Source organism: Schistocerca americana, chromosome 4, assembly GCF_021461395.2.
Source record: "Schistocerca americana isolate TAMUIC-IGC-003095 chromosome 4, iqSchAmer2.1, whole genome shotgun sequence".
In the NCBI taxonomy this organism is placed as follows: domain Eukaryota; kingdom Metazoa; phylum Arthropoda; class Insecta; order Orthoptera; family Acrididae; genus Schistocerca; species Schistocerca americana.
Genome location: NC_060122.1, coordinates 456,094,790 through 456,120,881, shown reverse-complemented (window position 1 = coordinate 456,120,881; position 26,092 = coordinate 456,094,790). Strand labels below are relative to the sequence as shown.

At 40.0% G+C, this 26,092-nt stretch overlaps 1 protein-coding gene across 5 annotated transcripts in view; it reads right to left on the bottom strand.

The window, feature by feature from the left end:
* LOC124613994 (TGF-beta receptor type-1) overlaps nt 1-26,092 on the bottom strand; it is a 177,616-nt gene that overhangs the window by 117,295 nt on the left and 34,229 nt on the right. The window contains exon 3 of one of the 5 annotated variants that reach the window (XM_047142792.1): nt 18,696-18,775. The exons of the other annotated variants lie outside the window; for them this stretch is intronic. Coding sequence (XP_046998748.1) covers nt 18,696-18,772 — 77 coding nt within the window. The 5' untranslated portion in view covers nt 18,773-18,775. The remainder of the gene's footprint in view (nt 1-18,695; nt 18,776-26,092) is intronic. 5 annotated transcript variants of the gene reach the window in all.

The window sequence follows — 26,092 nt, the reverse complement described above, 5'->3', positions numbered from 1 at the left end:
ATAATAAACTAAATCAACTGAATTTCCTCTCTGTAAAAACTAGCCTCATCAAATATAATGGGGTACATGCCACAGGGGATGATGATTTCAATGCCCCTGCTAGTCAGCATCAACAACAACCAACTGGCTGCCCAGTGACTACATCAGGATACAGGTCCCTTCCATGATTCTCTAGAACCTACATTGGACACCCCAATGAATGCTACCAGCCACTCATTAGTGGTCATTAGGAGTTAATCTGGGACACATACTGTACAGGAGAAGATACAGATGTTAGTACAGGAGCTATCTAGCTTCCCCAGCACAAGAAACAAGCAGCAAAGTGACGTTAGTTGGAATCAAGGGATCCGAAAACCTTCATTGAGTAGCTAACCAAGTATTGTCTGTTACTGATGTTTCAAACGTATCTGATCACCTTGTAAATGAAGCTTCTGCTTCCAATATCTGCCAACAAAATGTTAGAATTATTCTTCCTGTCGAATCTACAGCTACTCAGCGGTCTCGTAACTTCTAGAAACAGCACAATCAATAAAGATCAAAAACAGCCAAATTCTCACACAGTGCCAGGAGGAAGAGTACTAAACAAAATACTAAAAATCCTGCCTAGTGGCAGGAGAGGGTGGGTTTAAAGGTCACTTTTTTATGTTTTTCTTGAATAACACAAAATTGTGGACACTATCAAAAATCCTTCCCAGTACAAAATTAGGCTACATTAAATTTCCTACAGAAAAAGGTCCTAGCCACATTTTCTCTAAGACCAATAGTTTCTGCATTCAGGGGATGGAAAAATCATATTTTATTAAACACGTTGTTCTAACAGCACAGAATTAATGTTTATCTTTAAGTAAAATGGGTTATAAGGAACATTAAATGTGTTTACCAGGGGGGGTACAGGGTAGGGGGGAGTGGGTGTGGTAGAAGTACAAGGGAAGAGATATGTTTCCAGATTGTGTTCATGCATTTCCCTCCTTCACAAGTCTGCAGACTGAAGGTTGAATAGGTGATTCTACACTGTCTGCCCCACTATGTCACAAGAAACAGCTACAGCACATTTCACAAAGTTATAATTATACTCCACAGTGCTGCTTGTGAATCACTGACAATGCAGTGTACAGACATGCCTGAGGAGCATTTATTTTGCACAAAATACAGTAACACTACATGAAATGCAGGTGTAAGTTACTAATAAAGATAACACAGGTATAGTGATTGAAATTCTTCTGGGTATTATGCCGCATCATTGCTAGAAACTAACAACAATGCCCTGAGGAAGGCCATTGCAATTCGGCCGAAATGTCGGTTTTTGTTTATTATTTTAGTTTTTAGCAATGATGCGGCATAATACCCAGAAGAATTTTAATCACTATGACACCAGCCATGGAACCCTATGTTCTTATAACACAGGTAATGCTCTGTACAGAATATAATATATGTACATCTCTGCATTCTGTTCTACACTGCTCAATATTAATTGATTCTTAGTCATCCTGTATGGCAGCTGTAGCATTCTTCCGAGAAAAGCACTTTCTCCCACAATGAGTGCTGCTGGCTTTTTTATTTAGACACAGACTACACCTTCACAGGATTTCCTGTCCAATTCTCTAACATGAGTACATAAAACGACTTCACAGAGCTCGTGTTTATATAGTGGAGTTATTTTCAGTTCGTTAAGTGAGTACTTATGTGCAGTTGTTAAGAAAGCTCTTTTGAAAATATGTTCCTGTGTGCTTAATTTGTTATTATGATGCTGCCATGACATATGTAGGGTCAGTGAGAAAGGGACTGGATTGGTAAATGTGGCACCTTGCTGCAGTCTATCAGTGAAAGTTTACTGTAAAGCTGTGTAACCGTGTTTTAGTCACTTGGTGGTAAATAATGAATGAGCAAAAAGCTACTGCACTTTTCTGACTGCATTAAGCTTTTACACTAACGAATTATTGGCTCTTATGGAGTGACCTGCACTTGAGTGGAGCCACTTACCATACATTTACAGTACGTCTTCCAAGATAGGTGTGAATATGTCTGATGGAATGAGGCTGATCCTGTTCACCTAGAACAGCAATCTCCTGTAATACACTGTTTGACTTATACTGAAATATCTGAAATTTTATAACACCTAGGTGACCTACTCCTGTTGCAGAGTGAGACAATTTAACCCTCTGTGCCTCTTCAGATTTTGGAAGAGCTGAGGCTGGAATGATGCATGTGATATCCTCCTTCTGTGAAAAGTGTACCACACAGTGGTAGTGGAGACAATGAAATCAGCATTGTCAAATACATATTGACAGCATGTTACATCTGGGAAAGGCTCTTCAGTGTTGTAGACAGTTGATAGTGCCAGCTGTTGAGCTTTTCACAGAATAGCCCATTTAACAACTGCAAAAAGTACTCTCTTAATAAACTGAAAGTAATTTCACCATATAAACGTGAGTTCAGTGAAATTATTTTGTCTACATACATAGTCCGTCTCTAAACTGAAAAACAAGCAGCACATGTGGTGGGGGAATTTACCTTTCCCAGAAGAACACTACAGCTGCTGTACAGGATGACTAAGAATCAATTTCACCTCTAGCAGTGTAGAACAGCATACAGAGATTTATGTAGATTCTGTCCATACAGATTACCTGTGTTAGTGTTATTAGTAATTCATGGCTGCACTCCCTGTAGTGTTAATGAATTTTGTGCAAAATAAACACTCCCCAGGCATATCTGCACACTACATCACCAGTGACTCATAAGGCCCACAGTGAAGGGTTGGTATAACTTTGGGAAACACCCTGTAGTTGTTTCTTGTGATGTAGTGGGGTATACAGAGGGGAATCACTTGCATGATCTTCAGTTTGCAGACCTATGAAGGAGAGAAGTGCATGAACACAATCCAGTGAGCTACTTTCCCTTTCACTTCCACTCCAGACATTTCCCCTTCCATCCCATTACACCCATGGAACACAATTTATTCCTTAATACGGCTCTACTGCACTTAGATGTGGTACACACATTTAACATTTGTTTTCAACCCATTTCATTTAAAAATAAATGTTAATTTTATTTCATCAGAACAATATTTTTAATAATCTGTGTCTTTTCCATCCCCTGAACACAGACGCTATGGGTCCTGGAGAACATGTGACCCGGAAATCCATCCCCAACTCCACACTTGCACCCCATTGTTCAGGATTTTTAGTATGTTCTTCATGATACTACTCCTTGGTACTGTGCAAATATTTGCAGCTATACAATTTTTCCTCTAATTTTCCTTCTTTGACTGGATTAAAACATAAAGATAATGGCTCATATTTAGACTCTACAGAAAGTTTGGATAAATACCTAGGCTGCCTGCACACTATGACTCTATGGAAAATTTTGTATCTTTCCTTGCCAGAACTCAAGAACCATGTATGTTATATATCTTCTGCCAGGAAAACCAAAATGATGGTTGAATTAAGAACTTCAGAAGAGGCAACTAATACAGAACAGATTTTGGAATCGCGCAATCTATATTCCCTCTTATAGGTGTTCGGAGGTTTATTAAGCCATATGTATGAGATGGTAAAGGACATTGTCAAACTGCAGACCTGCTTGTTAACCTTTGACTATCAGACTCTTTCGGGTACTGTGCCTATTCATGGAAGTGCCTATTCATGGAACTGTAGACCGCTATGTGTCAATTGCCAGACAGTGCTTTAAATGTCACTTTTACAGGTACATCAGTAAACAGTTTCAATTCCAGGTAAGATGCAGCAAATGTAGTGGGCCTCAGTCTGTTGAATCTTGCACCTCCGCTATTACTATTTGTGCTCACTGTGAGGGAAAACTGATACTGTCTGGAATATCATAGACAGGGCAAAAAGCTCAGCAGCTAGCTATGTTTAACAATGAAGACTTCACATATGCATTGAACAATACTCATATGTCACCTATGTGTTCCATCACTGGGGAACATCATCATTTCTTGCCTGCACAATTGTTACTGCTCAAACAAACACCAGTGCACCAGATTAACAAAACACATAACTCTTCCCACCGCTGCCTGTCATAAGCATATAGTGTCAACAGTAAGCAAATGGGGATAGCATTCAATAAGTGGATGTGCCTCTGCAGACAAACACTGCTCACCAACATTACTGGTGGCTGCCTGAAGTAAGCAAACACCATAACATACATGAGTGACCCCAGTATTGAAACAAACTATAACTCATGCAATATGTAGCCACACCTATAAGCCAAATTCCTATTTGCCAGGTACCCATAGATAAGCAATTGCTTGAGTATCAAATCAGTTACAGCTTTTAGTTCAAGCTGAACTGATCGATAAGATAATGAATGTTATAGACTCTGTCATTCAGAATACACAACCAAACAGTGTTATGAATGATAACAATCAGGCAACTCACAACAGAAATCTTTAATTCTCTGTCAGCCTAAATTATGAAGCCTATAAAACTATTACAGTGCAATACAAGAACAGCTAACTCCAACAGAGAAAGCTTGCGAACAGAAATATTCACAAGTCAGCCTGATGATGTTCTGTTATGTGAAACTTGGTTCAACTACCAGCAGAACATTCATTCCAAGGAGAATCGTCTTGATGTGAAAGACAGTCTTCGTATATTTTTAAAAAATACACTGCCACATGTAAAATTCCTAATTCAATGCAAAAAACAATGGCATCAAATTAGTTGCCATGCAAATAAAATTTATTCTCAAAACTTTTATAGCTGTCTCTGTGTATAAAGCTCCCCACTACAGAATCGTGGAAGCTGACTTGAGACACCTAGCCAACTTTGGTCTCCCTTTAGAAGAGGTGAAGACCTGAATTCCCATTATGTAGCATGGAGAGGAAGCATGACAGATAGGAATGGCAGGACTTTGATTAATGTTATCAAAGACAATAACCTAGTGATAGTCAAAGACGAATTTACCACCATGGTGCCTTCACCTTTCCACTGAAGTTCTGCAATAGATAAAATGCTTTGCACCCTGTTTTACCAAACTTTCTACCTGGCATGTTAAAATAGATTCAGTGGAATCAGATCATCTCCCAATAGAGTCCTAAAGTAATATAAACACTGATACTAAACAAATATATTAAATTAGTAGCAAGTGAAAATTGCAGAAGCCAACTGGGAAATGCTAAGTAAATAGTTGAAAAAATGCTGCCGTTCTGACCACAGAAAGGCCATATACACCAGTTAATGACATCATCACGATGTGGTATGGGTGGTCTTTATTAAGTGACTCTCAATTTCCTTCGGAGTATAGGAAAACCTGTAGATTTTAATAGTATTTATATTTTCATCACCCTCCCCCCATGAACCATGGACATTGCCGTTGGTTATTTAAGACAACACCAAATTCTTGCTAACAATTTTTATTATTTTGCTTGTTCTTGATCTTTTCAAATCAGTGGTGCTTATTTCATTTCGTAAATGGCATACAAAACAGTGTTTACTTATACTGAACTTTTCTAAAACTTTGAGCCCTACAGAGCATACAGTATTTGACTTCTGATTCAATTTTGTTTTTATAGAAAAGTAATACATCATTTCAATTTATTTATACTGTATTCTCTCCTAGAGTGTTAAATGTTCTAAATAAAACTCCCTTGTTTTCATATGTCGAAACTACAAGTTTTCCTTATATCCCTTATTTTAAGTAAGGTTTTTAAAAATGACATTGATAATCTGGCACATTTACTACTCCAGTATTGACAGAACTCCAAGCATGTCGTATTATTAAGGCCCTACCATGTAAGGATGGCAGCATTAGAATTCCATGGCACCTGAACAATGGCCTACATAAAATTTGTTGAACTGACACCATAGACCAGCCTAACTATTTGTTTCTGAACAAGGAGTATTCATGGTGATTGCAAAGAGTTTCCCCAAATTATAATACACATGAGATAACAGAGTGAAAGGAAGCAAGCCTCATGTTTCAGTATAGAGGGGTGGGGATCTTTCTTATAACGAAGACTAGACATAGATTTGTTGAACATAAAAAAATTTAAAATACAGAAAATTGACTTTTACTGGAATGAGCAGAGACTTCAGAAGTTCTGTGACATGCTAGGGTGCAATTTCCTAAACTTGCTGCATATGATTGAGAACTATAATGTTATCCTAAATGAGTCAGGGTGAACTATGCATCAGAGACTGTTATGCAAGTTTTTGACAACTCTTCATCCACTCCAGATAATGATAGCTATAAAAGAATCTGAATTATTAGTAGAGCCCCACAGAAATTCTCCTCACAGATGAGACTAGTGATCAATTGCTAAAACATTCCCAACAATGTGCCAGAATTTGAGGCACTTTTAAAAAGCAGCGAATCTCACAAAATAGTACATACAGAAGTTTCATTTCATTTCCTCCTCCCCTCCTGAGTGCTTCATGTTTTTGTTGGGCAGAATGTCAATAGAAAACTTGGTACACTAAGCCCTGGGAAGGAGAATACAGAGAAACTGGTGCAGAAATTAAAAACAATAGTTGACCAACTTCATTTGGTTTACTGGAGTGATCCTTTCATAGTATACACTTTCTGTAAGAAGCTTCTATAGAACCAGCAACTACTGTAGAATACGTGTAAAACATCTACCAATAGAAATGCTAAATGAAACACTATCAAAAGGACAATTTCAGTGATTACCAAAGCACAATCTCTCATAGAACGCAAAGAAATTCTTGTCATATGTAAAGGTTGTTAGCAGCACCAAAGTTAGTGTCAAGAAACTCATGGATGACACAGGAACTGAAATTGAGAATAGCAAAGAAAAGGGAGAAATTCTGGATTGCCGAAGTTTAATTTGTATATCACAGCAAAAATGAGTAATGTAAATATTAGTGTCAGTGGTGTTGAGGCACAGTTAAAATAACTGAACTCGAGCAAGGCTGTGGGTCTCGATGGAAACTGTATCAAATTCTATACAGAATTTAAAGCCTGACTTAGCTCCTCTTTTAATCACAGTACACCATAGATTCCTTGAACAAAATACTGTGTCCAGTTGTTGGAAGTAAGTACAGATCTCAACTGTCAAAAAGAAGGATGACACAAGTTATTTACAAAACTAATGTCTAATATCTTGTCATCCATCTTTTGTACAATTTTGGAACATAATTTCACCTCAGAAGTGTTGAACAGAATGATCTCCATGCCAGTCAGCAGAGATTGAAAGCAATGATCAAGTGAAAGCCAACTCGACTGCCTCACATGAGAGAAGACAGGTGACCTTTTACGGAGAGTGATCGATGGACGTAGAAGTAAATTCAGGGGTGCTCCAAAGAAGAGTGTTGGAGCTCTTGTTGTACATCAATGATCAAGCAGACAACACTGATAGCAACCTTACTTTTTTTGCACATTTTCCAACTACCTTAATAAAGTACTGTATGGAAAAAAATAACAAACAAAAAAGAAATACTGCACAAATATACTGCAGTGTCATCAATCATTGATATTTGTGCTCCAGCTGTTGACCATCACAAAGATGCTGCACATCCTCACAGAATTGCAGGGTACCACTGGCACACTGAAGCTTGATAAGCAGTCACATGAGACCAGAGTGGCAGTTTTGTTTTGCCCACCATCATGAGAGAAGACCTAATTCCACTTCCAGTGGACAGTCATGTAACATCGCACCATCATGCTCTTATCTGTCTCTGTGATACGGTGTGTTATGTGGTGTCAAAGGACATCTGTTTACAACTGAAGTAAACATTTCAGAGTTGATGTTCCTTCAAACTTGTGAATTCATCATGCTCTTATCTGTCTCTGTGATACGGTGTGTTATGTGGTGTCAAAGGACATCTGTTTACAACTGAAGTAAACATTTCAGAGTTCATGTTCCTTCAAACTTGTGATATCATGCAGCACAGAGCTTTTAACTGCTTCTTGTATTTGGACCTTCTTTGGTGAAGGAATTTTGGAAAACAGTATTTAGTAGCTCTGCTTTAGTGGCACTGTGATGCAATTCAGTAACTGCATATGAATAATTCACGTACAACTGTGCAATGTGAGAAAGATAAGTGTATTACCTTTTGTTCTGCATTTGTACTTACCATTTTACTGACTGTTCTCTTCAGCATCTGCATGTTTGAAAGTGGAACACAAAATGTTGTCAGATCTTGTCAAGATTTCAGGGTGGCAAAAGATTGGCAACTTACTTTAAGTGTTGAGAAATGTACATTCTTCAGAAAATGAAAAAAAAATGTATCCTATGAGTACAATGTCAATGATTCCCAACTCAAATTGATCAATTTGTACAAAAACCTGAATGTAATGCTTTGCTGGGATATGAAAGGGGATGGTCATTTATGGTCAATCTCTGATAAAGCATAATGCAGATTTTGGTTCATTGGTAGGATACTAGACAAAATACAATGATTTTCAAAAGGAGATGGTTTGCAAAGCATCATACAATGCATCCTAGAACAGTGCTCAAGTGTGTGGTGCTGATACCAAACAGAACTAATAGGGGACATTGTATATAATAGAAGAGACACTCATACGATTTGTCAACGACGAGAAAGTATTCAATAATGTAAAATGGTGCAAGATGTTTGAAATTCTGAAAATGATAGGAGTAAGCCACTGGGAATGGTGGATAATATACAGAAAGTACAAGATCCAAGAGGGAAAAATAGGAATGGAAGAACAAAAACAAAGCGCCTGCATTACAAAGGATGTAAACATGGATGGAGTCTTTAGCCTCTGTTGTTCAATCTATATAGTGAAGAAGCAATGGTGGAAATAAGAGAGAGCTTCACAGTGGGATTAAAATCCGAGATCAAAGAAGATCAACAATATGAATGAATAATGATACTGCTATCCTTGACGGAAACGAAGAAGAATTACAGGATGTGTTGAACAGAATGAAGAGTCTACGAGTACAGAATATGCATTGAAAATCAAAAGTAATGAGGAGTAGCAGAAGTAATGAGGATTAGCAAAAATTAGATTAGCGATAAACTTAACACCAAAACAAGGAAGTCTAATACCTTGAAAACAAAATATCACGTCAGGTGATGTGAGGACATGAAAAGCAGACTAGCACAAAAAAGAAAGAAGAGGGTAATCCTGCCCCATGAAATGTCTGCTAGTATCAAACATCGGTCTTAAACTGAGAAAGAAATTTCTGAGGATATATGTTTAGAGTACAGCATTGTACGGCAGTGAATCACTGTGTGAGGAAAAATTGGAAAAGAAGATAATTGAAGTATTTGAGATGGTGTGCTATAGGAGGATGTTGAAAGTATGGTGGCCTGCCTCCACCATATTGCTCAGTCTTGGTGAAGTGTTCAGAATGCAGTGCTACTCTTCAAACTCACTTAATACAGTAAAAAAAAACATTTAGCTGTTTTGCTGAAATGTGCACCATGTTTGATGAGAGAGAATTGGCATAAAATAATTACATTTTCAATTGTCTGATGACAAGTATCCATCCATAACAAAACATTGTTTCAAAGTACATACTCAGATCTGACTGTCAATTTAACGCATTAACATTAAGAGTGTAGATTTAACACAGAGCTTTAACATAGAAATAGATTTCCAAGAGACACCAAGATGGCAGACAGGCTTCAACTGACATCTGTGCTCAGCATAGAGCATGCTCGTATGTTGCCATTAGTGCTTCACAGTTGACAGCTGAAAACAGTGCTACAATCTCTCAGAGATCTTCTTAAATAATCTTGATTACAGTTTTACTTAATGTTTCTTATTGTCCTTCATCTCCAGCCATTTTGTTTTCCTATAATAAAAACGTACACAACAGTGTGAGGGCCTCTGCAGTTGCCTGGTATTTGAACCTTTGCAGTGCCATGGGTTGCTCAGTTGCTAAGGGACACTTCTTATTCCACTTATCAAGCAGGCAGCCTCAAGATTGATTCTGTGGTATAGACTCTTCAACATTATCTGTCATTGATCAAACATAAATTGTTTGTAACTGTCATCCCTAGGTATTTTGTTGAACTGATACCTTGATTTAGTATAACCAAAATTTAATGAATTCCTTTTAGTACTCATCTCGATTACCCCACATTTTTCATTATTTAAGGTCGATTGCCACTTTTTGCACCATACAAATGTCTTCCCCCCCATGAACCACGGACCTTGGCGTTGGTGGGGAGGCTTGCGTGCCTCAACGATACAGATAGCCGTACCGTAGGTGCAACCACAACGGAGGGGTATCTGTTGAGAGGCCAGACAAACATGTGGTTCCTGAAGAGGGGCAGCAGCCTTTTCAGTAGTTGCAGGGGCAACAGTCTGCATAATTGACTGATCTGGCCTTGTAACACTAACCAAAATAGCCTTGCTGTTCTGGTACTGCGAACGGCTGAAAGCAAGGGGAAACTACAGCCGTAATTTTTCCCGAGGGCATGCAGCTTTACTGTATGATTAAATGATGATGGCGTCCCCTTGGGTAAAATATTCTGGAGGTAAAATAGTCCCCCATTCAGATCTCCGGGCAGGGACTACTCAGGAGGACATTGTTATCAGGAGAAAGAAAACTGGTGTTCTACGGATCGGAGCGTGGAATGTCAGATCCCTTAATCGGGCAGGTAGGTTAGAAAATTTAAAAAGGGAAATGGATAGGTTAAAGTTAGATATAGTGGGAATTAGTGAAGTTCGGTGGCAGGAGGAACAAGACTTTTGGTTAGGTGAATACAGGGTTATATATACAAAATCAAATAGGGGTAATGCAGGAGTAGGTTTAATAATGAATAAAAAATAGGAGTGCGGGTAAGCTACTACAAACAGCATAGTGAACGCATTATTGAGGCCAAGATAGACACGAAGCCCATGCCTACTACAGTAGTACAAGTTTATATGCCAACTAGCTCTGCAGATGACGAAGAAATTGATGAAATGTATGAGTAAATAAAAGAAATTATTCAAATAGGGGAGGGGGACGAAAATTTAATAGTCATGGGTGACTGGAATTCAAGCGTAGGAAAAGGGAGAGAAGGAAACATAGTAGGTGAATATGGATTGGGGCTAAGAAATGAAAGAGGAAGCCGTCTGGTAGAATTTTGCGCAGAGCATAACTTAATCATAGCTAACACTTGGTTTAAGAATCATGAAAGAAGGTTGTATACATGGGAGAGGCCTGGAGATACTAAAAGGTATCAGATAGATTATATAATGGTAAGACAGAGATTTAGGAACCAGGTTTTAAATTGTAAGACATTTCCAGGGGCAGATGTGGACTCTGACCACAATCTATTGGTTATGAACTGTAGATTAAAACTGAAGAAACTGCAAAAAGGTGGGAATTTAAGGAGATGGGACTTGGATAAACTGAAAGAACCAGAGGTTGTACAGAGTTTCAGGGAGAGCATAAGGGAACAACTGACAGGAATGGGGGAAAGAAATACAGTAGAAGAAGAATGGGTAACTTTGAGGAATGAAATAGTGAAGGCAGCAGAGGATCAAATAGGTAAAAAGACGAGGGCTAGTAGAAATCCTTGGGTAACAGAAGAAATACTGAATTTAATTGATGAAAGGAGAAAATATAAAAATGCAGTAAATGAAGCAGGCAAAAAGGAATACAAACATCTCAAAAATGAGATCGACAGGAAGTGCAAAATGGCTAAGCAGGGATGGCTAGAGGACAAATGTAAGGATGTAGAGGCTTATCTCACTAAGGGTAAGATAGATACTGCATATAGGAAAATTAAAGAGACCTTTGGAGAAAGGAGAACCACTTGCATGAATATCAAGAGCTTTGATGGGAACCCAGTTCTAAGCAAAGAAGGGAAAGCAGAAAGGTGGAAGGAATATGTAGAGGGTCTATACAAGGGTGATGTACTTGAGGACAATATTATGGAAATGGAAGAGGATGTAGATGAAGATGAAATGGGAGATACGATACTGCATGAAGAGTTTGACGGAGCACTGAAAGACCTGAGTCGAAACATGGCCCCCGGAGTAGACAACATTCCATTAGAACTACTGATGGCCTTGGGAGAGCCAGTCCTGACAAAACTCTACCATCTGGTGAGCAAGATGTATGAGACAGGTGAAATACCCTCAGACTTCAAGAAGAATATAATAATTCCAATCCCAAAGAAAGCAGGTGTTGACAGATGTGAAAATTACCGAACTATCAGTTTAATAAGTCACAGCTGCAAAATACTAACGCGAATTCTTTACAGACGAATGGAAAAACTGATAGAAGCCGACCTCGGGGAAGATCAGTTTGGATTCCGTAGAAATGTTGGAACACGTGAGGCAATACTGACCCTACGACTTATCTTAGAAGAAAGATTAAGGAAAGGCAAACCTACGTTTCTAGCATTTGTAGACTTAGAGAAAGCTTTTGACAATGTTGATTGGAATACTCTCTTTCATATTCTGAAGGTGGCAGGGGTAAAATACAGGGAGCGAAAGGCTATTTGCAATTTGTACAGAAAGCAGATGGCAGTTATAAGAGTCGAGGGGTATGAAAGGGAAGCAGTGGTTGGGAAGGGAGTGCGACAGGGTTGTAGCCTATCCCCGATGTTATTCAATCTGTATATTGAGCAAGCAATAAAGGAAACAAAAGAAAAGTTCGGAGTAGGAATTAAAATCCATGGAGAAGAAATAAAAACTTTGAGGTTCGCCGATGACATTGTAATTCTGTCAGAGACAGCAAAGGACTTGGAAGAGCAGTTGAATGGAATGGACAGTGTCTTGAAAGGAGGGTATAAGATGAACATCAACAAAAGCAAAACTAGGATAATGGAATGTAGTCGAATTAAGTCGGGTGATGCTGAGGGAATTAGATTAGGAAATAAGACACTTATGGTCTTAGTGTTAATACTCACTAAAGAAACACAAGCCAATGTGCGCACTGAAATTTAACTTATCACTGGGTTTTAGTGAGTTCAAATGAATAGCTAGGAAAGTAACAGTCCATCCAAAGTAACTACACACATTTGAAGTGAGGTATCTCGAGTCTTCAGCTGTATATCTGCAACTTTGTTTCTCAACTAGTTTCACTTATTACAAGCATCATCACTGGAGGCAAGAAGTAAAATAAAATGATTAATATATCTAGTATACACAGGCAAATAAAAATAAAAATATTGTATGTATGAATAGAGAACCATCTACAGTACTTATAGAGCTGTACAATGAGAAATCAAAATGACATTATCATCAAATAGAGCATGATCATATGTTCTGTATAAATAAATGTCACAATGAAGTGGATACAAACAATAAAACAGACTTCAGCACAATTCATACAGGTTGTGTCATGAATAGATGATAAGAAACAGGTATATATTGCCAGGCCAATGAATGGTATAATGGGAGCTCATCGCAAACCAGTAACCCTCATATCAGGCAAAAGGTTGGCAGTAGTTATAGATAACATCACTTGTTAGGATTATGTAAATAGGTTTTGCCTGATTGCTGTATATTTCTTGGGACTTCACCTATGTTCACTTCTGATTACTGTTAGAGGAGCACTTTTACATTACTAACAGTGCATAATGTAAATGCAACAGTTGTATTACTAAAGCAAAAATATGATTGTAATGTTCTCTTGAACAGGACCAGAGTCTCGCTCCATTACGTCACAATGCTATTCATAAAAAATGACGTAGGAAGTTGTTACTACTTATAATGCTTATTTTCTTTTTAATTACAAATTACTGCTTTATATTTTGATAATAAGGATTTGTTATTAGATATCACCAATATTAAGCTAAGGACTGTTTGGATGCCACTTTTGTTGTACCTGTAACTGCTGTCAACCTTTGACCTTATAACAGAGCTGCTGGTCTGTGATGATACATGCTCCTTTGCTTTGGATATTCTTTCATTATGCCTCCCACCTTTGGTGTTATACTGACAATGTATGGCAGTTTGCTATCTTGCATTCATGACATAACCTGTATGAATAATGCTGAAATGAGTTTTATTGTTTGTATGCACTTCACCGCACTTCATTCTGACAGTTATTTATATACAGCATATGATTATGCTCTAGTTGATGTTAATGTCATTTTAATTTTTCACTGTGTAGTTCTGTAAGTACTGTAGATGATTATCTTCATATACACAATATTTATTTTTTTTATTTGACTGTGTGTACTACATATATTTTTCATTTCATTTTACTTCTAGTCCCTCCACTAAAGATGCTTGAAATAAGGGAAACTGGTTGAGAAATAAAGTTGCACTTGTATGGAGTAAGGCTCAAAATGTTGTACTTAAAATATCTGATGACTGTAAGCAATTACCTTTATGAAGTTCTTTTAACTCCACCCACCTTAGATAAACCTATGACAAATGGGATGTAATCAAGTGCTCCAAACATTGTACGCTACTGAGAATTTCATCTCAAATGCCACTCAGCTCCTTGAGCATACTGTGGACCATGAAACTGAGATTTTATTTTATAGAAGTTTCCACTTTTCTCTCAACCACAAAATTTTCTATTTTGTACAATGCTCTGCTATCACAACCATCAGTGTTCACTGAATAACAACCATAGTTCACAATTCTAAGAATTCATAGCACAGACCCATCCTGAAGCTCAGAAGCCTCAGGTTCTCAAAATTCAAACTCAACCTCAACCAAAACTGATCTCCCTGAGATATTTGCCATGATGCTAGCCAGAGGTCATTGGAATCTTTAAAGACACAGTCAGGTTTATTTCACTCATCATCCTATAATGTATCACGTAGACTAATAAATTACTTCTGCAGACATTCAGATCCATCTTACATGCACTGGATTCAAGAGTTAAAGCTGCTACTACCAATTCACCACAATAGTTGCTCAGTTTCTTAACGGAAGAAACATGAGAACTCAGTTTTGCAGCACATTTCATCTCAGCAGCGAAGGGAAGGTTGTTGCTTTGAGGATACAGCTCTACTATTAGGAAATCTGCCCATATTTACATGGGTCATTGTTCAGAAGTTTAGGTTTGACCTGAGTGAAAATATTTTCAAGGCAACATAAATTCATTAACCCCTACAGAAAATAATTCCACAGTGCTAAAGCAGAACAGCACGCAGAACATTGCATTTCTTATTGCAAATGAATGCTCAAAAAATTTTAAAGTGTCACATTTCACTATGAAAATACAGCTGTTGCAGTAGACAAACCTTAGGTTAATGTTGTGATGCTCTTGGAAAGACAAAAAATAAGAAGTGGGTATTCACACAATGTGGCCATCTTTTACAGTTCTGGGATACCAGTCTGTCCAGAAGAGAATCATGGCTTTCTGCCTTTTTACCAATATAAAGGAAGTACTGAAATTATGGCACTTGAGAAGGAAAGAAAAAGAAGTGTCACTGGAAGTGGTATGTGCTGTTTGGTGACTGACCTCATTCCTGGCTCTAACGCAATGCAGTTAAAATTTTATTTCATGCCAAAAATTTGTGACCCTCTAGTGCAAGAATTGCAGTATGCTGTTAGGAAAACAAGCGGAATGGTGTCTGATCTTCACTCCAGAGCAAAGTCTGCAAAAGCTGTCTTGTTTTTATGTTGTCATTAATGTGGTAGCCCAGTGGTGAGATACTCAACTATGGGTATATAGGTATGAGGTTCAACCCTGGTCAGTCATACGACTTTAAATGAAACTTAATTGTTTCACCTCTGACAATGTTTGTTAAAATGTGCAAAATGCCGAACTGCATCATGGTTGAGTCAAGGGTACAATGCTTCCAACAGGACCATACCTAATAAAGATCTGTGGTGTTCAAATAAACCTTCGGGTCAGTGACAAATTTAATTTTTCCTAGTACATGTTAAGCCAAGTATTTTTCAACTCATCTCTTATATAGATAAGACATTTATTTCAAAGAGACTTTATCTATAAGAATACGTTATCAGATAGGGAAATTAAAAGGACAGGAGCGTCAGCACAAAGAAATAAGCCTAAATCTGCTAAATTGGATACCTCAAGACATGAACACAGAAATAATTGGTTGACACCTTCCTGGTAAATATGTTGGTGGTTTGTAAGACAGCATTAATAAGATTCTATGCAAAATTTTGTCATATGTTTGTTGAAATTTTCCCTGCCTTCATGAAAGGTTGATAGTTAGGAAATACCTTATCAGTATCACAGAAGCTACATAGGACAAACAGTTCATACTGTACAAAAACAGTGGACTGAACACCAGCGACACACCTGCCTTCTACAAGCCAATAAATCTGCAGCGCCTGTAACATTTTTATTACCACTGGCCATTCCAAGGATTATGGGAAGTCATGATGCTGATCACAGCCTCATCCTATTGAGATTCAGTGGTCATGAGAGATTTGGTAATACAAGTACGGTATCTCGAATACCGAAACTGCAAAAGAAATTTGTCCAATACATGTATGCTGCACAGCAAACAGTCTTTTTGCCCCATAATTTTGGAAACTACAAATCCTAACTGTTCCCTCCATATACATTTATGACATCATAATCTTCCTGCACAGCAGACAAAAACTGTTTGAGGAGAATAATTTTAATCATAAATATGACACAAGAAATAAAAATAATTTTATGTTACCCACACAACAGTGAAATTACATGCACGGACTCCACAGTATATGGGGATGACAATATATAACATGTTAATGGGCAAAAACATATTTAATATGAAGCCAGAGATTTTAAAAATGAGGCTACAGCAGATTCTGTGGGAGAAAAACTACTATTCAATAGAAGAATTCATAGAGGATGAAATGATAATTTAATCAAGGGTTAATTAATTATTAGATTTTATTGTATGTGTACATAACAAAATTGTATTATGATTATGATGCTGTTTGTTAACATCAACTGTTCTTTGTTTATGGTGAAATTTTATCACAAGTTGACGTGTCTCTTGTACTTGAATCAAATGATTTAGATTATGTCCATTATGAGACAAATAAACCACAATTCATAATTAGTAAGCAACCTGCTCAAATGAGATGAGAGTTCCTAGATTGAAAAATCATGGAAACCACTCATTTCATGTCTGCACTCTCAGAGGAATTACTGTCATAAGTCTTTGCTGCCTCACATACCAACACATGCCATCCATTTTAGAAATTAACCATATAATTCATAAGCACTGCCAATTTCCTGAGTTGGGATCTACTATGTTTTATTCTTAGCCACACGAAGTTTTATCTATGGCTGACACCCTTGTTACTAGAAGTCTTTTCTGACACATGTATTTATTATGCAGTATTGTGTCAAATAATTATAGTTCTGTCACTGACTAGCTTACAGATGGCTATAAATTTATCAGTTGAAATATAAGAAGAAGAAATAATACTGCTCCAGATGCACACCCAAATGACGATGGATTAAAATTTTGTAAAGCTATATGTTGCAATAACGATATGAAATACTGGAATATCATAAGTAACTGCTTTATGCATGGACAGTAACTAATGGTATCTTCAATGAAAAACTGGATCAGCCTGATTCATCTAGTAATAAAAGTCTGAATTGTCAAGTACAGAACAATACTTTAAAGAACACACAGATAATGTAGAGAAGGCAACTTTGGTAATACTGCACACTCACAAGCAGTTAGTACACATATATAGGAAACAAATGACTGGCTGTTTGTCACAAACAGAGCCTCCAGGCCACTCTGACCTCCTCCAGTTGTTGATTTACATCCTGTACAAGGGGAATACTCCACTACAGTTAAGGAACAGAAATAGTGACAGTCACAAGGAATATTTTAAATTTTGCCAAGAACAAGGCTAACATACTTAGTTCAAAACCACACACACTCGCATGCCACTATAAAAACAGGGCATGGTTGATGGAACCATCCTAGCTTTCACCTCCTCTTATCAAATAATATCACCAAAGCTTTTAGAACATAACTTCATCTTTAGCCATAGCTTTGACTATCTACCATGCCCTGAGATGAGAGAGATCCAACCAATCTTCATCATCCAAAGTAAAATTCTATCATCCACCAACAAATGCAATATTCTAGTCAATCCCTATTACTGTCCTGCACCTCATCCAACATCACATGGGTCATGTCCTTGTGGACAACCAAGGTGCAAGGCCTGTCCTGTAGACCCACAGACCATCTGCTAGCACAGCCCAATCACAGGCATTTCCTGTCCAACATAAGGTAGGGCCAAATGTGCAAGCAGCCACGTCATCTATCAATTGTACTGCAATCTCAAACACATATTTGCTGAAGATGCTGCACATCCCAACACCAATGACCTTAATAATTTGGGCCCTCTTCCTAACCCCTCCCCCTTTTCCTTTTGCCCAGTGCCAGTTGCTCTGAATTATAGAAGTGTGGATTGTTCCTTCAGCAACTCCTCTGTTCTGGCAAACACCTCAGACTAAAACTCCAATAGTCCTCTTCTCATTCCCTTGCCCTTAAAAAATTAAACTGGTCTGCTCTCAAAGATTCATTTGAATACCACAATGTTTTACTTGGAATTGTCATGTTGCAGGGTGTTGAACAGATTTATCTAGACTATAGGAGGCACATACAGTGTAACATGGGAGTTCCAAACAAAGGTGTGGCATGGAATTATTCAAATTAACAAATTATTGCCAGAGGGGAAAGAAAGCATAAGAAGCAAAACAAAAATCTTAAGACTATCTAGGAATTGAACCCAGAACCCTTGGATTTGCAATTTGGCACCTAACTTTCTCGCAATTACCCTAGTGGATCGCCCCCCCCCCCCCCCCCCCCCCAATATTTATTTCATTACTATTAACCACTCACATCATCAGTGCCACTGAAGGTCCAGAGGTGAACATGTTTGGGTATCTCTGTTGTTTTGTCTGCCTTAGTGTGAACATAAACTGCAAAAGGAACAACTGCTTGAGTGCTACTCAAGTCTCTATGCTGTTACATATTTTTAAAAGCTACACATCAATCATTAACAATTGGAAAGGACAGATTGCTACTTACCACATACAGGAGACGATGAGTTGCGGGCAGGCATAATGTAAAAGAATGCAAGATTTATTCCACTATACGACAAATTTCTTCATCACACATAGAAAAAACATACACTTTCACAGAAGCCCAACACACACTGGCTGCCGTCATCTATCGGCACTAATTCACATAGATTTTATTTCGTTATTACTCACTACAGGCCCTACTTAATCTGGTTCTATCTTTTTTCGCTATATTTCATCCATTTCACCTGGCTGTGTTTTTTGTGATAGTCTCACATACTTCATATAATTTTATGTATTTATAGGCTTTTTTGTCGTTCACTAAGGATCCTCACTAGAAAATTTGCCCTATTCCTAGCCAGAAACCAAACCCATATGTTCTTCCATTGTTGGCTACCTCCATTGCCGCCTAGATCGTGGAATCCCTCAACTGACTTGACCATCAAATTACCCATCTCCAGCTGCAATCCCTATTTCCACAATTACTGCTCTCTGTGCAAATTCCATCAGTCCATGGCCTTCACCAACACAGTCCTGCAAAACTACATATATCAGATCCACACCTCCTTGCACCACTTTTGTTGTATCAGTAAAATCCTACTGCTCTGTAATCCTAAATTCCTGCATCACATCTCCCAGACTGAAACCCTTTCCCTTCAGGAACTAGAGCAGAAAGCACAACACCACCTCAAAAATTGTTCAATCTATTCTCCTCAAACTTCCGCCTTGGACTACTGCTGTACACCACACTACACGAGCCTCCATCAAACCTCCATCACATCCCTTCACAGCTGTGAGACATATTACATTTAACACACACCCCAAATCTTACTGCCACTACCCTACAGAACCCAGAGCCTAAACAGACCTGCAACACAATCAAGAACCTATCCTCAAAAAGCCTCAGTACCACAGAAGTATTTGTCCTTTACAAAGACCTTCTCTTTTTCCCAACTCTCAAATTCAGTCATGCTGGTCATGTTAAAAATCTTATCCCCTTCTCCCTAGCCCTACAGTGGAAATACTTTTTGCCACAAACTCAACCAATTAGACTCACTCCAAAACCTATACTGAATCCTGCAGGACTCAATTTACTCTTCCATCTAACCATGATTCACCCACACCTCCTGTTAACATTCCAGAATTTACTAACCTAAGATCTCGTCTCACTGTTATTCCTCAAATCCTTCAACATGGAAACCGCCCTCACATAGGCAAAAAGCAATGCAACCCATCACCTGAAAATTGATCCCAACGTCATAATTCTACCTATCGACAAAGGCTCCATCACTGTGGTTGCAAACCACTGGGATGCTGGTGGAGGCCAGCTGTCAGATATGTCCATCTTCAAGGCCCTATCACAGTGACCTCATTCCAGAAATCCAGTAGGATCTAGGGTCCCTCCTCAAGGCCTTAGATCTATCCCAGAATCTCTTCCCTGGGTACGTGTCTCCCCTCACTCCACCACTCCATCCACTCCTACCTACTACTCGATTCCTAAAATACATGCAGCTAACCACCTAGGAAACTCCTTTATATGGCTGGTTATTGTACCCGCACAGAGGAAATTTCTGCCCTTGCAGACCAACACCTCCAGCCCGTAACCCACAATATACCTCCTCATATAAAAGACATCAACCATTTCACTTAGAAATTCTCCACAGTTCCTATTCCTTTACCACTCAGTGCCCTGCTCGTCACTGTTGATGCCACCTTCCTCTACACTAGCAACAACATGCCCATTGCTTTGTCACTGCTGAACACTACCATTTCCAATACTCAAACCAACTCCAAACTTACAACTTCCTTCCTGGTCACCGTGACCGACTATATCCTCATCCACTTCTCCTTTGAAGCCATCACCTACAAATAAATCTGTGATACAGCAATGGGCCCCTGCATGGTACCGTAATATGGCAACCTACTCACGAGCCATTTACCAAAATCCTTCCTTATCTCTCAGTATCCCAAATCCACTTGGTTCAGATTCACTGATGAAATCTTCATAATCTGGACTGAGGGTGCAAACAACCAATCCATATTCCTCCAGAAGCTTAACACCTCCTCCCTCACTTGCTTCACCTGGTACCTGGTCCTCCTCAATCCAACAAGCTATCTTCCTCGATGTTGACCTCCACATCCACATTAGTACCATATCAAACCTAACAGCCACCAACACAATATCCACTTCTACAGCTACCACCCAGTCCACACCAAAGTCTCTTCCACACAGCCCAGCCGCATGAATCACATTCTCCACCAGGGTTTCTACCACCTAATTACCTGTCATTGCAGCCTGAAAGGTGAAATATCCTCTCCACCCCCCCCCCCCCCTACCCCGACCCCTCCTGCAACCTACATAATATCCTTTTCTGTCCGTATTCCATCCCTTACCCCCGTCCCTTGCCTCATGGGTCATTCCCTGCCATACACCTTCAAGGTATGTTGTGGCATATGACTGGTGCCTTGCGATCCAGTCACTTGCCACACAACAATGTGCTGTGGGTCACAGCCCTGTCAAGATGCCTGCAAGTCAGTGCAGCTCAGCTCGCCTGTGTCAACTGTTGCAGTACTGAGAATGCAACATTCACAGCATACAGCTGTCACTAACTTGCATCTGCAAGCCAGAAAACACAAGACTACTACCTGGTATTCAACTGCTAGGTGGCTTTTATAAGACACTGCTCAACAGCTCCCCAGCCAGTGAACGACGCAGCCTCAACATCGATGTTCTATTTGAAAGTGCTGCTAGTATATTCCTTCAAGAGCAGTGCATGTAATCAGAATCTTGGAAATCGGCAGTGCAGCCTGCACCGACTGTGCCAAAGGCAGATTTTTTCAGTTGTGACAGACTGAGTGCTCAACTTGCACCCTCAAGGACTGTATCAACATTTGTGACATTCTTTCAGCAGATCAGGATGATCTTTTATGTTGCCTTCCCTGTTTCTTATGTTGTTGTGTACTTTCTCTGTAGTAATAAAGTTATACTGTCCTTGGCTACCTGGGCACCTTTCTCTTCTTGTGCTTGTGACACTACAATGAGATAGTAACACCTCGGTTCCTGTTTCCTTTGGATTGCATTTGCTTGTGTGCACCTAACGTTGCATGCTTCTCTGTCTTTCCTTGCTTGTTTTGCCTTGTCTTCATCTTGTGCTAATGCCGCTCACTTCCTTCATTCCGGCATCTTTCTGCCTGCTCCATTTTCCCAAGCTGTACACTTCTATTGTCACTGTTGGATACTCCCAAGTGTTTTTATTGCTGGTCTTGCTTGCCTATTTTCCCAAGGCTCCTTTCACGGCAGAACTTTCACTTCTGCAGCTTCAGCACTTAGAGGATCAACACTGCTGCATTTTACCTGGATACCACTCACTTGATGCAGCACTTTTCAAAGGCTATGAATGGGGCAGCTTTGCTTCCTCATTACACTCAGCACTTCCTGTGCACCTCAGAGCCTCTTCAACAGCACCTCGTCCATCCCAATGCCCCCTGTAAAGGACTCAATGCTACTGCCTCCATTTCCTCCTGATTATAGAGATGCCTTGGATTCTTGACCCATGTTCCTTGCTGCACTGGATCGCCTCCTTACAGTCTCTGCTCTTCATGATGTTTCTCTTCTGGGCACGCCCAACCACCACACCTCTGGCCCCTTTGCCTCTCGCTCACTCACTTCTTGCACTGCCTCCTCTGCCATCAATCCAGCACATTCCAATCTGGTGCCACCAGCTCCAGTGCCAGCAACTACAGCAGCTCCTACTCCGGCACCACCACCAGCCCCTGCAACACGATTGTCCTTCTTGATGATAACCTTGTATGTCTCTTGTTCTTCCAGGTCTGCTCCTTGCCTTGTCCAGTGGCTACCCTCCACCGGCAGTGCCTGATGTTACTTGTGGAAACTGACAGAAGCCTGTGGCCACGGCTGGCCTTCCTTCTGCAGGCGGCTCACTACTCTGGGTTCCTGCCACCTCAGGCAACAGGTCATACAATGATCTCCCAGACCATTTTCCATGCTATGCCTTGGCCACCATTGGTTCAAGTGCCAGTCTCCCATCAGCCACCAGCATCATGATGCCTTCCTCCTGGGCAGTCTGTGTCAGTCCGGTGCCTGCCGTGACCTATTCAGGTGTCTCCGGCACTCTTGCCACCAATAATAGTGCTTCCTTGGGTTTGAGCAATACCAGTTCCCACCATGCCTCCAGCCACTCATCTCTAGTCCGCACTCTGCCGGCCCCCTTGCCTCTGGCCCATACTCAGACTGGCCCATTTGTTGATGTCTCATTTGCCGTTCTCCACCTTCAGCCTCTCACTGGCGTTTCCTTCATCACTGGCTCCTGCCCTGACTCCTGTGTGCCAGCATCTTCTTGGTCCAATGACGGCCTCTCTCCATCTTCTGCCACCCCCAATGTCCCCTTCTTGTCTCCTCCTGCTGTGTGACCCTTCATTTCATCATCCTTCCTGCGTGTTACCGGCCTTTAGCCTACATCTCCAGGGCACTAATTCCTTTCCCAGATGTCATCTCTTCTGAGTGAGATACACAAGTGCACCAGCGCGCTTGCCCTCATGCACGCACATGCGCGCGCACACTCGCGCGCGCACACACACACACACACACACACACACACACACACACTGGAATTTTTTTCCCAATAGGCATTTTCATAGCACCCTGTGTGCTTTCATCTCGACCCACCCCACTCTGTGCTGCTGCACCCTAGTTGTGAGCCCTGGACATTTCTGACCATGATCATCTCCTACATCTTCCATGGCCTTCTTCTCTCCACAGAGTTCCAGCCTCTTCCCTTTGGGGCATCCCCTCTGAGCCTTCAGCTGGCCTTCTTAAGTGCTTATGTTCTCTGGTCCACTTGTTCCAGATGGCTTCACCACTTCCTCCTTCGGAAAATGAGTCCCATAACTTCAGCTGTTGCCTGCACCACAGCTACCACATGCAAGGGAGATGGCTCTGCTGTCTTTTCCAAAGAGAAGAGAAATATGGCATACAGCTGTGGCCTTGTGATCCAACCATACAACAGAGTGCTGCAGGCTGCCGCCTTGTCTAGACACCTGCAAGTCGATGCAGCTCAACTTTCCTGCACCAGCCATTGCAGAACAGAGGACGCCACATTCACTGGATATAGCCATCACTAGCTCACATCAGCGAGCCACAAGACACACTATTACTCCACGATATTTCTATGCCAGCTGGCCTTTATATGGCTCTGCCCAGCAGCTCACCAATCAATGTAAGTCCCAGCCTCAACACCAATGTTCTGCTTCAAAAGAGCCATGAGTATATTCCTCCAAGTTCAATGTGTTTATCTGAACATCACCAGTGTGGCCTACAATAACTGTGCCTACAGCAGCATTTCTTGGTCATGAAAGACTAAGTGCTCAACTTGCACCTTCAATGATTGTATTGGTTTAGTGACATTCTTTCTGCAGATTAGGAAGCTGTTTCTATTGCTTTTTTTATTGTGTAATTTCTCTGTGGTAATAAAGTTCTATTGTTCTTGGCTACCTGGGCACCTTTTCTCTGCTTGTGTGTGCATCACCATTCACTCTCCCACTACCACATACTCCAATCTCATCACAGACACCTCTTATCCCCTTCGAAAGATAGAGCCACCTGTAAAAGTAGCTATGTGGGCATGACAAATTAACAATCCATCTCGCCCTCACCTGGCCTCAACCTTCAGTAATTTCTGTCCTCCACCTGCCTACCACCTTCCCTGCCTAGACTCCAGTACTATGCATGCCCCCTAGAGTGCCAGCACATGTACATAGTCCTTCACATGTCTCTAGTTTGCTCCTCTCTGCTTTGGGCATCCCCCCTCCCCCAGCACAGCATCCTGATGCTGCCCCTAGCAGCCCTATCTTATATGTCCTTGCACCTCCCATGGTGCCACATTAACAACATCCCCCGCCCCTGTCCTGCTATCCTTTCCTCTTCCCCACCCAACACCTCTTCTATATTCCCACTACCTACCCCAGCAACGGTTGCTGCTTACCACACAGGCAATTGCAGTTGGGTATTATACCGGGAGATGACAGAGACCAAGTGTGTGTGAGTTAGCTCATGTGAATGTGTGTGTTTTTTCTATGGCTGATGAAGAACTTGGTCCAAAATCTGAATATTTCTTGCATTATGTTTCATTGTGCCTGTCTCAACTAATGCCTCTTCTATGGGGTATCCTTTCTGATTGTTGTTATTCCATATCAATCGCCTGCAGATTTTGTTTATTATTTCATACTTTACATCACAATGAAAATGATAAGACATATTACAGAAAAATTGTACTAGTAACTGTTCTTCCTGTATACAACATGATGACACAGAACCTATATATAATACATAAATTAGTGATAAGGAAAATGAGAGAAATGAGGCAGAGCAGCTCAGTATCAAAAAACACACAATGATAATTGTTTATTAATGATGCTGCTTAAAATTATTAATATCTTCTGCCCTTTCAGTTTTCCTTTATTTAATATACAGCAGCATACAAGATAAATTTGCTACAAATATATTTAAAAAATACAAATGAGAGGGTGGATCAAAATGTAGTTCCTCCTGTGTCAAGAAAATTTTAATAATTAGCATATAACAGTGGAATTAGTACAGATTGTAGCCTAATCTGTCCTCTACACAACAGCGGCATTCAATATAGTCACCACGCATTTACACACAATAGCACCATTGTTGAAGATAGGCTTCAAAATCTGTTTATAAAAATTCAGGGTTTTGCTTCTTGCTCCAAAATTTTAAAACTGTTTTAACCTCATTGAAGTCACTGAATCCATAACCACATTGACTTTCACAGGCCCAAATCATAGCTGTAGGGTGCAAGAGGCATCACTGTTAAAAGTTATGTGTAGGGGCACACATTATCGTGATAATGCTTGATGGCATGAATGTCATTTACTGCCTTCACTATTGACTGTGAACTCTTTAATGTGTGCGTCTCCTTGAATCACTTCATCAGTATGCCTGCATTTGCCACCTGTGACAAATGTCGGCCAGTCACTGTACGGTTTATGTACAATTTACATTCCTCCAATATCAAACTTCTTCATCCAATGCTGCACATTCCTGATATCCACTACAGTGTCCACATTCACTTTCTTCAAGGGTGGAGTTAAAAAAGCTTTAAAATCATAGATCAAGAAGTAAACCCCAAATTTTACCAAACTGGTTTTGTTGCCTGGGTTCAGTGATGGCAC